The 15,799-nt window shown below is 37.2% G+C and overlaps 1 protein-coding gene across 1 annotated transcript in view; it reads right to left on the bottom strand.

Annotated features, from left to right (window-relative positions):
* Positions 1 to 839: 839 nt before the first annotated feature.
* Positions 840 to 15,799, bottom strand: part of ABCB5 (ATP binding cassette subfamily B member 5) — a 122,732-nt gene continuing 107,772 nt past the window's right edge. The window contains exons 25-28 of the mRNA XM_059171324.1: positions 13,523 to 13,720; positions 9,455 to 9,661; positions 3,336 to 3,482; positions 840 to 1,286 (exon numbers count right to left, since the gene is read on the bottom strand). Of these exons, the coding sequence (XP_059027307.1) occupies positions 1,089 to 1,286; positions 3,336 to 3,482; positions 9,455 to 9,661; positions 13,523 to 13,720 (750 nt within the window). The 3' untranslated portion in view covers positions 840 to 1,088. The remainder of the gene's footprint in view (positions 1,287 to 3,335; positions 3,483 to 9,454; positions 9,662 to 13,522; positions 13,721 to 15,799) is intronic.

Below are 15,799 nucleotides of genomic sequence, written 5' to 3'. Positions count from 1 at the left end.
CATTAAAAAAGTGGCATATGCACAAATGGTTTTAGTTTTTTTCACAATATTTCTGATTATTGGTAGAATATACTTTAGAGAGGCTGGCTATGTCACTGTAAATGGAAGAAAATAAATTAAAAATAGAGATAATATCGCTAGGTGAAATTACATCTTTAAGTAAGTGGAAAATATGACTCAGTTTATCCATATTGTTTACACTGAAATTTTAGATAATATATTATATAAAGTACATGTAAGATTTAAACAAATTACTTGATTGAATAGAAGATGGCTTTTAAAGTTTTTCACCAGTAATAAAACCAGCTCTTATTTTAAGAAAGTGTTCATACACAAATATGCCTGTAATTTATTCTGCAAAACCTAAAGCTTAGAATAATGAGATCTTCAGGATGGATCATGTGTAGCATTTTACTTACTGGTAAATTAGAAGATAACTATCTAATTCTGCCAGAAATTTTACATTGTAATCCTCTGTATCCTCCTAACAAAGGGATATAATAGAATTTTGGGAAACAGTGGATATTATATTAAAAGAAACATTGAGAGAGAGATTATGGGAGAAAGTCCTATGGTCTGAAGACTAGGATTTGCGCAAAATGGTTTGACATGTGTTACAAAATGCTGGAGGCTTCAAGTTAAAATCATTCTGCCTACAATGTCAGTCCAACTACATCTCTCTCTTTATTGAATCTTTCAATTTAGTTAATTGGATAATTTTTCTCTCTTGGAATATATTCCCAATTTTATTTTATTTATTTTATTTTTATTTTATTATTATTTTTTATTCCCAATTTTATAGCCAAAGTTTACAGATTCATTTTGTAGTAAACTTCTTTACAAACACATGGGTCAGAACATTTTTACAAAGGAGGGATGCAGGCATTATCTCACATGAGTTCAGCAAATTTTGTTTCTTTTAAAAAAATCTGAAGAGAAGAAGTTGTGTACACAGAACATGTCTGTACTTGAATAGCATGATTCCAGGTATTGATACATATAATAAAAGAGATCAAAGCATGCCAAATAATTACTAAGTATTTCTTTGCGTTACACAAAGATCAAAATATGTGCTAACTCCAACAGTATCACTGCACTGACTGTGCATTTACTAATTTAAAATACATATCTTGATTTCTCAGGAGTTCTTGATGAGTTCCCTTTTCCTTTATTTTCCCATTCTGCAGGACTACTATCAGATCAGCATTCTGTATTGTGGAGAGTCTGTGAGCAACCACTAGGCAAGTCCTCCCCTTTCTGGCATTATTGAGGGCATACTGAACCACCTGGAAGAGAAAAGGATCTGTGATTGCTAGCTTGACTTAGATGCAAATAAACTTACCCAAATGAAATTGATAAAAGTAACCTAATAACATTCTTTGTGTATTTGCTTATCCCCAAAGGCAACTGCTTTGCTTTGTGAAAAATTCACCATACTCAACAGAAATCTAGAAAAAGTAGTTATAGATATATTTAGACTTCTAATTAGAAAAGCTTTTGTGATAATGAATAAAAATGAGATGGTTGTCTGTATGTTAGTAGGTGGTTCCAAACTCAGAGTCAGAAAGTAGTATTTCCATATCTAAGTAGAATGCCTAATTTTTAAAAAATTTTTAAATTTGTTATTTTATTAACATATATTATTAGCCCCAGGGGTACAGGTCTGTGAATTGCCAGGTTTACACACTTCACAGCATTCACCATAGCATATACCTTCCCCAGTGTCCATAACCCAACCACCCTCTCCCTTTCCCCCTCCCCCTGGCAACCCTCAGTTTGTTTTGTGAGATTAAGAATCTCTTATGGTTGTCTCCCTCCCAATCCCATCTTGTTTCATTTATTCTTTTCCTGCCCCCCCAAACCCCCCATGTTGCTTCTCAACTTCCTCATATCAGGGAGATCATATGGTAGTTGTCTTTCTCTGATTGACTTATTTCTAGAATGCCTAATTTACTTACTTCATTTCTTCTCATAGGATTTATTTATTTATTTTGGTAGAATTTGGCTTTAAAATTATCCTGGCTAAAGTCTCAGCCATGATGGGTTATAATGTACAAAAGAAATGAGAGTGGAGGCTGAAAACCAGTATCTGTTGAATATATAAAATATTCATTCCAATGATTGATATCTAATATAAGTCCCTACAATAACCCCATAAGGTGGGGGATATTTTCATTTTTGTTTTGAATAAACTGAGATTTGAAAAGTCCAGGTCATTTGACCAAGGTCATAATGCTAATAATCGATGAATCCTGGATTACAGCTCAGATATGCCTGATTCCAAAAATCATGTTTTTTTTCTTTTTAACACACTGTCTACTTATAAGTCAAGAATGATAATCATCTACAAAAGCAATTGTGTGATGGTTAACCACATAAGCTCTTAGATCAGACACGCTCTATTAAAATTCAGAGAAGTTACTTCTTTTTTAAGCCTTAGTGTGTTAACCTATAAAACACACATGGCTAATAAAATAAGCTAATTCATCAAGTTGTGAGGACTGAGATAATAGCATATGATGGACACTTAGTAAATTTTAAGTTATCATTCATTCAACCAATGTTCATTTAACAAGTAAGTGCTTACTGTGTGCAAGAAACTACTAGAGTACAAGGCATAACAAAATTAAACATCTGAAAGAGCTTGCAGTGTAGGTCTATTGTCACATCTCTTTGCTTCCTTGTTTTCTTCTCAGAGCTGATTGTCTATAGAGGATGGAGTAACTAGCAGCCTCTCACATTGCAGTGTAGATTACTCTTTTTGTTGATTTTTTAAAAAAGATTTTATTTGTTTATTTGAAAGAGAGACAGTGAGAGAGAGCATGAGAGGGGAGAAGATCAGGGGGAGAAGCAGACTCCCTGTGGAGCTGGGAGCCCAATATGGGATTCGATCCCGGGATCCCGGGATCATGACCGGAGCTGAAGGCAGTCGCCCAACCAACTGAGCCACCCAGACAGCCCTACATTATTCTTTTATGCATGCAGATTGCCTTATTGATTTGTTTGGAATCATAAGAATAATAATAAAATGGGAGAGTTATTTTTCTTGGGCTTTTTCCTTGACTGGAGAAACATTTCAAGAATTGTGCCTTTACTGATAAATCATTTCAAATGAGAAAACCTTTCTAGAACATAAGACATCCTGTGCCCCAACTCCCTCCCACCTTCCCAACCAGTCTCTAACTTTTTTAAAAGGCCAAAACTTTAATTAGAACTTGTGACCCTCTGACTATAATTCTCTCCAGGTCTTTCTTGTCCCAAACTGACCTTGACTTCTTTCACAATACTCCACTCTCTTATTTGATATAATATTCTAAGAAATAAGAGAATGTTACCTTTTCACTCTCATTATCAAGGGCTGAAGTGGCCTCATCCAACAGTAAAATTTTTGGTTTCCGGAGAAGAGCCCTTGCAATAGCTAGTCTTTGTTTCTGGCCTCCAGAAAGCAGTGTTCCTTTCAGTCCAACTTGTGTGTTGTATTTCTATTACAGGAACATGCAATTAAGAAAGCAAGGCTTGGTTATTTAAATTAGCATGACAACTGTGGGCGAGAACCATCTAAATATTTCAAATTTTGCTACTCTAGAAAATTTGTGTCCCAACAAGTGCTGAAATCTATTCTTGGGCTTTGTTGCAAATAAATGCTAAACCAGCAGTAAACAGTACCATCTCATTTACATATCTACGCTGATCACAAACAGCAGACCTTTGCCATTATGCTTCTACAAAGAGATTGTTTGAATTAAAGCATAAGAAAAAAAATTACTGGCAAAGGAAAGTTCCCAGTAAACAGAAATCTTTTTGCATTAAATTATATTACCTTCTATTTTCAGGTCAAAATGATTTAAAGTATATAAAAACAAGGAAATCACTGGGTTTCTTCACTCTGGCTCTCACCAGACCTCTAGAGGCACATCTCTCTAGGGCCTGGGATTCTGTTCTCAGTCCTGCAGGTCATCTTCCTGGCAGTAAATTAAGCTAGCGCCCAGAGACAGTCCGTTCATCTTTTCAGGCCATAATAGGGACATTTACCACTCCCAATGTTTCTATGGCCCTCCTACTTACTAATGACATTTTCTCCAGTGTTTTCCTCTATAGAAGAATAAAGAAACTGCTAGAGGAGTATCCTCAAGCTGTTGTAGTCTGCTATATCATGACCTGTCAGTTCAGTTTGTGCAAGCAGGCTCCCACTTGCTTTCTAGATTGTCCCATTGACTCTCTTCCCTCCAAGGTTTCACACTGCTTTCTAGTACCCCTTACCACTTGTCTAACAAATATATGCTACCGATATCCAGACAAGAATGTGTGGATGGACTGACTCCACTGGGAAAGCAAGTCTAATCATACAACCTTCTAAACGTGGATCCTTGTAGCAGCATCATAGCAAAGATGCAGCACGTGATTAATATACTGTTTATTTTGTCTTAGTGCCGTGCCTTAGAGAAGCTTGAATTAATTGCTTTTCCCTCCACATCTGACTGCCTTCAAGGGGCACCATTCGGGCAGAGTGGGTATCATGAGAGCCTGTGACACAGCCATATGATAAATGTGTCTACTTCACCTCAAAGTTCATTTTTCAATTCAAAATACACAGTTGTTACCTTTATATAAAACAATGGTGTCTGAGTTACTAAAGCCCAAGAGAAGTGTCTTCTCTGAGTGAATGCTCTCCAAAGAAAACAGACTTTATTTCCTCTGTGTTTTTATACAGGACTGCCAGCAAGCTGGGCCCCTGCCTTCTAACATACATTTTATTAAATTTGGACTCACAGGGCAGAATAATCAGGTAAAACTATGCCATTCATTTCCACATACCAAAAAGTTCCCATTCAAATGAGAGAATCCAACCTTAAACCAAAAACTGAGAGAGGATTGGGTGGAAATGATAATGGATTGTAACTCTTTATGCCAGTCTACCTTCAATTGTACATGGATTATTCTAGTGTAGCTGAAGAAGACAACAATACTAGCTTAGAAATCACTTTGCATTTCTTGGCCTTCTCTGGGTTGTAGGAAAATATTAGCATCAAGAATGAATCAGATGAAAATTAAGTCATTTTGTCCATCATTAAGCAGAACAGATTATAAATGTGAATATACACCTGTCTCAATACCAAATTAAAAGCATTTTCAGGGGCGCCTGGGTGGCTCAGTGGGTTAAGCCACACTGCCTTCGGCTCAGGTCATGATCTCAGGGTCCTGGGATCGAGTCCCGCATCGGGCTCTCTGCTCTGCAGGGAGCCTACTTCCTCCTCTCCCTCTCTCTGCCTGCCTGTCTGCCTGCTTGTGATCTCTGTCTGTCAAATAAATAAATAAAATCTTTAAAAAATAAAAATAAAAACTAAAAACATTTTCAGATACTTGAAGTAAAGGTTTTCATTAAAAAAAAAAAAGATTTTATTTATTATTTATTTGACAGACAGAGATCACAAGTAGGCAGACAGGCAGGCAGAGAGGCAGGCTGAGGGAGAGGAAGGGAAGCAGGCTTCCTGCTGAGCAGAGAGCCCAATGTGGGGCTTGATCCCAGGATCTTGGGACCATGACTTGAGCCGAAGGCTCAAAGGTTTTCATTTTTTAATTTAGAATTACAGGGACACCTGGGTGGTTCAGTTGGTTAAGCATCTGCCTTTGGCTCAGGTTATCATAAAACCTCACATCAGATTCCCTGCTCAGTGAAGAGCCTGCTTCTCTCTCTGCCCTCCCCTTGCTCATCTCTCAAATAAATAAATGAATAAAATCTTTAAAAAAAATGAACTACAGAGTTTCATTTTCCTGTTTAAAGAGTTTATTTATTTTTATGAGGGAGAGGGAAAAGCAGGCTCCTCACTACAGGGAGTCTGACTTGACTGGCGGCTCAATCTCAGGTCCCTCAGACCCTGAGATCATGACCTGAGCCAATGCTTAACCAACTGAGCCACCCAGGCACTCCTCAGACTCCTGTTTACCTATTTATTTTTAAGGATTTTATTTATTTATTTGACAGAGAGAGAGTACAGCAGGGGCAGCTGCCGCAGAGGGAGAAGCAGACTCCCCACTGAGCAGGGAGCCTGACATGGGGCTCAATCCCAGGACCCTGGGATCGTGACTGGAGCTGAAGGCAGACGCCTAACTGCTGAACCATCCAGGTGCCCTCTCAGTCTCCTGTTTAAACTGAAAATCTAAATTAATTTTCTGCAAACACTGGGATGGATTGTGAGTGTCCTGAAATATGCAACCTATTTATAACATGCTCAGGGAACAATGGCTCTTCAATATGAACCTGGGGCTAAAAGCCAGTTGGGTTCTGGAGGGAACATCAAAGAGTCTCATCCTAAATCAACTGTATTCTAAGGAGTCCTTGAAGGCTCTATGGAGGAATTTAGGATGGTTTCAGTGGTTGAAGTCCTATTCAAGGAGCCATGATATGGCTTGACTGAGACCTGAAACTACATCTGGTGAGTTTCTAAGAGGATCCTCAAGAGCAAGGGCATGTTGCTACAACTCCCATCCTAGGTGGATATCTCTGGATGTCTGTGGATCACCTCCATGACACATAGTATAGATGTGTTATCCAGACCATACTCTAAATTAATGCCTTGCTATTCACCTTCTGATATTGAGTTGCCAGGCAGGTCCAAAATCCCTTACCAGAAGCCCTCAGGGCTATATCTCTTCAAGAATTCTGTTTTGGGGGGACGTCTGGGTTAAGCAGCAGCCTTCGGCTCAGGTCGTGATCCCAGTGTCCTGGGATCGAGTCCCACATCAGGCTTCTTGCTTGGCAGGGAGTCTGCTTCTCCCTCTGCCTCTGCCTGCCACTCTGTCTGCCTGTGCTCTTTCCTGGATGGCTCACTTTGTTAAGCATCTGACTCCTGCTTTCAGCTCAGGTAATGATCTCAGTGTTGTGAGATTGAGCCCCTTGTTGTGCTCTGTGCTGGGCACAGAACCTGCTTAAGATTCTCTCTCTCTCTCTCTCTCTCAAAAAAAGCAAACAACCTTATTTATTTATTTAGTAATCTCTATACCCAGTATGGGTCTCGAACTTACAACCCTGAGATCAAGAGGCACATGCTCTACTAACTGAGCCAGCCAGGTGCCCCTCTTTGTTTGACTTTAGAAGAAAATTTACCACAAATTGTGTGTACTATATGTACTATATGTGTACTATATTTATTATGTGGTAAATAATAACACCTTCAGAAGTTCTGGGGAAGCAAGTGGTAATCAAATATATGAATATTTGTGAAGAAATAGTTGATTACTCATTTTAAGTAGGATTAATAAAGACTACATATGGCTTTACATCATTTTGTTCACCAAATAAGTAAGCACAAAACATAACAAGATAAGGGATGTGTGTAAGGGATGGAGTTTAACAGCTTTTGGAAATTGGAACTGGGTAACAAAAAATGTGGACCTGCATTGCTCTCATCCAGAATGCTGTAAAACACCAAGGCTTGTCCTTTTAATGTGAATCTCTGCCATCACCACAAAGGCCACAGTGCCTCCTGGATGAGCAAAGAAAAGGCTGAGCTTCAACAGCAGTTTTTTGTTTTAAAATCTGATCAGCTTATTTCTTTACCTAAAAAATATCTAGTGGTTTCCTATTTCCAATAAGACTGAGTCTAAACCTCTTAGGCTAGTATATCAAAACCTTCACATTTAGTCTCTGCTCATGTTTTGGCCACTTCTCAATTCCCCAATTTATGCCTTATTTTCAGGATTTGAAATTTATTTCCTTCCAAACACCTAAAACTCTTTTACATGTGTATGTTTCCATGTGAGCTTATTTGTCTTCTAAATATGGATTTGTCTCCTCTCTGCCTGAGGAAATCCTACTCATTCTTCAAAACCTGGTTTAAAACAGCATCTTCTGTGTGATTTTCTCTGAGCTCCTAGAGAATTTGTCATTCTTTCCTTTGTATTCTCATCACACACTCTGTGTGCCTATATTCCAGCGGGCTGACCAGTGTATCATACACTTTCTTGTTCACTTTTCACAGACAATCCTGAGCCATGTCTTGGCAATTCCACTTTTTCAATATCTTTTAAATCCTTTTCCTTGTTTTATTTCACATTATAATTACTAATCCAGGCATTCATAACACTGGAAATAGCTCCTAAGTCATCTCTCAACTTCCTGTCTTTTCCTCACTACAACAAATGGCCATTTACATTGCTGCTAGATGTGATGTCCAATGTCCTATTCCAAAATGATATTTTGGCACCAGATTTCTTTATGGTTCTACATATATACATACATATATATATATATATGTATACACACATATATATATGTAATGGTGATATGAAGGTAAACTACAGTTAAACTTAAGAACACTGAGAAACAAGTTATTCTTTCTTTCTTTTAGGAAATATCTTGGTTTTCAAAGTTTACTATAAAGTTAGCACAGTGAGTTTCTGCAAAATGTAGTTTGGGGTAAATTGGGAAATAGTACAACAAAAATAATGAAAGATCATAAACAATTTAAGAGTAAAAGTCAAATGGTATAAATATGTAGTAGGTGACAGGAGTGATGGGGACTCTTCTAAGTAAGGTGGCCATGGATGGTCTTGGCAAAGATGACATTACAATGAGCTTGAAAGTTAAAGAGCTGGCTCTGCAAAGAGCCAGAGAAAGGGAGGTCCTGGCTGAAGAAACAGCAAGTGTAAATGTCCTGAGGTAGGGAAAAACTTAGTGTGTTCATGAGATAGGAAAGAGGACAACATGGCTGCAGCAGAATGAGTATATGGTGAGGAAGGAACTGCAGAGGCAAGCAGAACCAGATCGCAGAAAGCTTTGCCAGCCACATAAGACATCCGGACTTATTCTAAATGCAAAGTGATGCCATTAGGAAGTTTTAAGCAGGAAGGGACAGAATCTAATTTATGGTTTTTTTTTTTTTTTAAAGATTTTATTTATTTGACACAGAGAGAGAGAGAGAGAGAGATCACAAGTAGGCAGAGAGGTAGGCAGAGAGAGGGGGAAGCAGGCTCCCTGCTGAGCAGAGAGCCTGATGCGGGGCTACATCCCAGTACCCTAGGATCATGACCTGAGCTGAAGGCAGAGGCTTAATCCACTAAGCCACCCAGGCACCCCCTGATTTGTTTTTAAAAGATCCCCCTAGTTACTGTGAGGAAGAAGCATTATAATGAGGCAGACTGGCAGCAGGAAGACAGACTAAGATGCTACCGGAGTAGTCCAGGGGCAGGGAGGATGATGGTGATATAGACAGGAGTAGAGTGTATATGTATATGGATAAAAGGTAAAGAATCAAAATAAGAAAACTAATTCAGTGAATAGTAATACAGTTTGGCTTGGAAAAAGTCATCACAGAAAAATCTCAATCTTTTTGCTTTTTACATATAACTTTATATTAGATGCTAGCAATAAATAAATAGTTTAAGTAGCACAAAATACAACAACTTAGGCTTACTTGGGAGCTTTGTAATTCAAGATTTCAGACATTTTTCTTACCTCAGGGAGACCTTCAATAAAAGAATGAATATTTGCTGCCTTTGCTACTTCTTTTATTTCTTCTAATGGCACAACACGGCTGTTATCACCATAGGCAATGTTGTCGGCAATGCTACAGTTGAAGAGTACAGGCTCTTGAGAAACAATTGCTATTTGGGAACGGAGCCATTGTACATTCAATTCCTTCACATCAACACCATCAAATAGCTGTCAAAAGCAAAACGGAGAATGGTATGTGAAGATCCAACAACTATACCACGTTACAGTTCACTATATTCAAACATATACAAATTATAAGAAGGGTAGGGATTCAAACCACCTCACAGTAAAATGCTATCCAGGGATGGATTGTAAATGATATTGTATAGAAGCAGAGTGTAACTGCCTAAAATGTCAACTCCTAAACTTACTTGACATTTCTACAAATGGTCGCATAGTCTAGAGACTTGCCTGGGATCTAGAGTAAAGCCTGGTGCTTTATGTAACTTCTGCTGTAATAGGACCTCACTTTTTTTTTTTTTTTTTTGAAGATTTTATTTATTTATTTAACACACAGAGAGAAAGAGATCACAAGTAGGCAGAGAGGCAGGCAGAGAGAGAGGGGGAAGCAGGCTCCCCATTAAGCAGAGAGCCTGATGCAGGGCTTGATCCCTGGACCCTGAGATCATGACCTAAGCTGAAGGCAGAGGCTTAACCCACTGAGCCACCCAGGTGCCCCAGGACCTCACTTTTTAAAGCCCAGAGAGAGAGAGAGAAGGTGTAGACTGATAGCAGTCCACATACAGAGAGGTATGTCATTTTGTACACAACCATGCCTATTCATGTGAACATGTAACAACATTCAGCTGGCATTTGATGAGCATACCTACTAGCTGATGGGGACTCTTCACATACAAGGGAAATGGTACACACGATAAAACTCTTGCCCTCTTGCAGCTTATATTCTAGTGGAAACAGGCAGGTAATAAACATAGTAACAAATAATCAACTCAAGAAAGAAAGTGTCATGAAGACAGGGTAATGGAATTGAGATTGACTGAGGATGTGGGGGGATGTGGGAAGCAGGTTGGTAAATGCATTGTTTTCTACAGAGTAATCTAGGAAGGCCTACCTAAGGAAGAAGCATTTGGATTGAGACTTGAATGATAAGGAATCAGCAAAGTGATTAGAGCAAGAAAATTCCAAGCAGGGGAACAACAAGAACAAAGGCCATAAGTGAGTTTAAAGGACACAAAGAAGCCAGTGAGTCTGACACATAGTAGTCAAGGTGGGGAGTGACAGGAGAGGAGTTTGGAGAGAGGCAGAGACCAGATCACAAAGGACCAGGATTGATGGAATTGACTCTGTTTTATTCCAACTGTAGTAGGACATCATTGGAGGGTTTAAAGTAAGGGATGTGCTATATTATGTGTAAATAGATGACTGTTACCTAATTTTGGACTGTTAATTCATTGTTATCACTGGTAACAAGGGAACCATTCTGAATCATTTTATTTTGCAAAGAGTCATTGAGAATCTGTGATGGGAAAAAAAATGTTACCTATAAATTGCAGAAGGAGGACTAATATGACAGTCTTTGACTTTTAGGGGCTTAGGACTTTTTGTAGGGAGGAGGAGGCACAAAAGGAAATTGTATGTGTGTGTGTGATCTAGTGGTGGTTGGGGGGAAAAACTGAATACAAGGAAGAGTAAGAAAGGTGCCAGGTGAGGAAAAGTCATTGGAATTCTAAGGAGAGAGAATTTGCTTTTTTTTTTTTGAGATCAGGATGCAGGACTTAATGGAGCTGATTTAATAAGCTCTAACCATGCATAATATTTTTGAGAGTTGGTGGGTGGAGAAGGCCGGTGGGAATAGTAGGAAGCCTGAATCAGGGTGGCAGAGGAAACTTATCTCTGTCTTAAACCAAGAGAATAAAGAAAGATTCTAGATATAGATATTAGACCCCTCCTCCAACACCTGTATTCTAAAAGAATTCCATGTCTTGTAAGATCAAAATTTCTTTCTTTTTTAAAATTTCAAATTTGTAGGCTTTTCATTTTTCTTCAATTTTAGGAAAAAAATGGAGTGTAGTTGACACACAATGTTACATTAGTTTCAGGTGTATAATTTAGTGATTCAACTTCTCTATACATTATGCTCTGCTCACCATAAGTGTGGCTACCATCTGTCACCATTCAAGTCTAGTATAATATTACTGGCCATATTTCCTATGTTGTGCTCTTTATTCTTGTGACTCATTCATTCCATAACTAGAAGTTTCTATCTCCCACTTACCCCCTTCATTCATTCTGTCCATTCCCCCCCTTCCCTCTGGCTACTATCAGTTTGTTCCTCTGTGTTTATAGGTCTAATCCTGCTAGTTTATTTGTTTATTCATTTATTTTATTTTTTAGATTCTACATATGGGTGAACTCATATGGTGTTTGTCTTTCTCAGTCTGACTTATTTCCCTTGGCATAATATGCTTTAGGTCCAACCATGTTGTCACAAATGGCAAGATCTCATCCTTTTTTATGGCCGAGTAATATTCCATTACAGATATATACACCACATCTTCCTTATCCATTTGTCTATCAATGGATACTTAATTTGCTTCCATATCTTGGTATTATAAATAATGCTGCAATAAACATAGTGGCACACATATATTTTCAAATTAGTGTTTTCATTTTCTTTGGATAAATATCCAGCAGTGGAATTTTTTGGATCATGTGGTATTTCTATTTATAATTATTTGAGGAAACTCCATATTCTTTCCCACAGTGGTTGCACCAATTTATATCCCTACCAACAATGCATGAGGGTTCGTTATTCTCCACATCCTTGCCAACATTTGTTATTTCTTGTCTTTTCAATTCTAGTCATTCTGACAGGTTTAAGGTGATACCTCATTGTGCTTTTGATTTATATTTTCTTGATGGTTAGTGATGTTGAGCATCTTTTATGTGTCTCTTGGCCATCTGTATGCCTTCTTTGGAAAAATATCTCTTCAGGTCCTCTGCCCATTTTTAAATTGGATTTTTTTTTTCTTTTTGGTATTGAGTTGTAGAAATTCTTTATGTATTTTGGATATTAACCCTTTATTGAAGATACCATTTGCAAATATCTTCTCCCATTCAGTAGACTGCCTTTTTATTTTGTTGATGTTTTCCTTCACTGTGCAGAAGTATAATTTGATGTAGTCTCAATAGTTTATTTTTGCTTTCATTTCCCTTGCCTTAGGAGACATATTTAGAAAAATGTTGCTATAGCCAATGTCAGAGAAATTACTGCCTGTGTTCTCTCTAGGACTGTTGTAGTTTCAGGTCTTACATGTATATATTTAATCTACTTTGAATTATTTTACATATGATATTAGAAAGTGGTCCAGTTTCATCCTTTTGCATGTAAATGCCCAATTTTCCTAGCACATTTATTGACTGTCTCTTCCCTATTGTATATTCTTTTCCCTTGTGTCGAAGTTTTGGCTTTATTTCTGGACTCTCTATTATCATCCATTGGTCTGTGTCTATTTTTGTGCCAATACCATACTGTTTTGATTATTATAACTTTGTAACATAACTTGAAATCTGGAATTGTGAGAACTCCAGCTTTGCTTTTCCTTTATAAGATTGTTTGGGCTATTCTGGGTCTTTTGTGGTTTCATATAAATTTTAAGATTGTTCTAGTTTTGTGAAAAATGCTGTTGGTGTTTTAATAGACATTGCATTAAATTCTTAGATTGTTTAGCGTAACAGATATTTTAGCAATTTTTGGTCTTCCAATCCATGAGCATGGAATATCTTTCTACTTGTTTGTGTCGTCTTCAATTTAAGATCAAAATTTCTGCCACCATCATCACCGAAGAATCTTTGAGTCTTTGTATTTTGTATTTAGCTTCAAAGTCCTATCCATGATTTTTGTTATTGGTTTGCTTGCCCACTTAGTTAAGGGAGAGAGGTTTTTTTCCCCCCTAAACTACTGCACTATTTGCCCTATTCAAACCAGTAAGAATGATTAAGCCCAAGAGAATGTTTAAAAATAGCATCACTAAACCCTAGATAAGCAGTATTTAAAATTAGTCTTACCACTTGTCCTTTCACAGGGTCATAAAATCTCTGCAGAAGCTGGATAGAAGTGCTTTTTCCACAGCCACTGCTCCCAACAAATGCTACTGTCTTCCCTTTCTCAATATTGAGGGATAAGTCACAAAGGATGAGAACATCTTGGCGACATGGATAGAAAAAAGAGACTTCTCGAAACTCTATATTTCCTTCACATATATCCTGGGGAAAAAGTTGGCAGGGTTCAGAACTTAAAAAAAGATTGTAACACATTATAGCACATTGGCCAACTGTTTCCTGAAAATTACGCATGTTTCCATAACCATTTTATTTTACACAATATTCCTATCTATAGAGCTGCTGACTGCATAATCATTTCTATCACTTTTGTTTAGATTTTTATATCTGTACTTCTTGTCATTTCTGGACCTCACTGAGTTCTAAAAAGCACTGGTTTCCCTTGGTTTCACTACATAGACATTGTCTAATCTGCAGACTAGCTGTTTGACCAAATGTTTTACATAACTGTATATATATATCTTTAAAATTTTAGTTTGTTTTACAGAACTTTATTGCTTAATTCAGAATAGCTGGGATCCTCATAAACTATATGTATAAATGTTAATTTTGTAAGTTGGACATGGTTTTAGAGTTAACATACATTATGTTTTGAATTTGGGCTTATCTTTGTTTTCAATTTATCATTATTTGGCAGTGATGTCTAAACGTTAATTTTTCTCTCTATGCTTTAATTTCTTTTTTGTATAAGTATTTGTAAACCAATATGTATATAAACCAGAGATGTTTATGAAAGACTTCCCAGAACTATTACTAAATGATTAACTTTCCCTGTATAGATTTGGCTCTAAGATTTTGGGGTTCTTTTGATCTTCATGTTTATCTGCCCTCATTCGGTTGAATTTTAAATAGTCAGATTTAATAGTCACGCTCAGCATCTTCTGAACCCAGCATACAGGTAGAAGGCAGGGGTAGGTGGAGGACAAGAGCATCAAAAAATGTTTGATGGGGCGCCTGGGTGGCTCAGTGGGTTAAGCCGCTGCCTTCGGCTCAGGTCATGATCTCAGGGTCCTGGGATCGAGTCCCACATCGGGCACTCTGCTCAGCGGGGAGCCTGCTTCCTCCTCTCTCTCTCTCTCTCTGCCTGCCTCTCTGCCTACTTGTGATCTCTCTCTGTCAAATAAATAAATAAAATCTTTAAAAAAAAATGTTTGATAATGATACTCTGTTGTCCAAAGAAAGAAATGTTAGGATATATGCCAAAATGTTATGTGCTATAGTAGCTTATTTTTAGCTTATTCAGTGCTTTCTGCTTTTCCCCAAAATGAGTATTATTTATGCATAAATGTCTAACAAAATCAACCTGGAAACGATAGTGCATTATTTTTGTGTATGCTCTGTGCCTTTGGAAAAGGCATAGAGAGATTTTACAGTAGTAGACTTTAATACACTTTAAAATTTATTCTTACTATTTTAAACATTTTTTAAAAAGATTATTTATTTGAGAGAGAAAAAGAGAGCATGAGCAAATGGAGGGGGGAGAGGGAAAAGGAGAAAAAGACCCACTGCTGAGCAGGGAGCCTGACTTAGGGCTCAATCCCAGGACCCCAAGATCACAACTTGAGCCGAAGGCACCCTAAGCTACACAGGCACCCTTATTTTAAACATTTATTATGGAAAATTTCAACCATCTACAAAAGTAGATAGAAAAATGTATTGATTACCTTCATATATTTTGTTTTCCCAGTTTTTAATTTTTAAAAGCACAGGGAATGATATTTAGAAATATTTGTATATTAAATAAAATGAGTAAATAAATTAATTTTACAGTTTTGGTAAGAAACATTTCCAATATTCCATGCCTTGTAATGTAATTCAATGAAGACATTTATCTGTGAGATACTCAATCCCTTTACTATAATGCTCTGAAAGAAATGAGTTGCAATGTTATTATAGATCTAAATCTCAAGATTAAAAATAAGTTTTCTATGTCCTTTACTTTCTAAAAGACAAATATGAAATCTTATTTTGACTATGATGCACCTTTGAGCATTGTATTTTGAGAATGTCAAGATCTGAGGCACCTGGGTGGCTTTGTCTGTCAAATAAATAAATCTTTAGAAAAAAAGAAGAGAGAGAATGTCAAGATCTTTTCAAAATCTGTAACTAAGGACTGGCATTCTTTTTAATAATTAGTAGCTTTAGAGATAATGTACTATTTTAGCTACCATACATATAAATCTACTGTTAAAATTTTAACAGGGAAATTATTTATTTATTTAT

This window comes from Mustela lutreola, chromosome 4 (genome assembly GCF_030435805.1).
Source record: "Mustela lutreola isolate mMusLut2 chromosome 4, mMusLut2.pri, whole genome shotgun sequence".
Taxonomy (NCBI): Eukaryota; Metazoa; Chordata; class Mammalia; order Carnivora; family Mustelidae; genus Mustela; species Mustela lutreola.
This window is presented reverse-complemented; position numbering and strand designations above follow the sequence as displayed.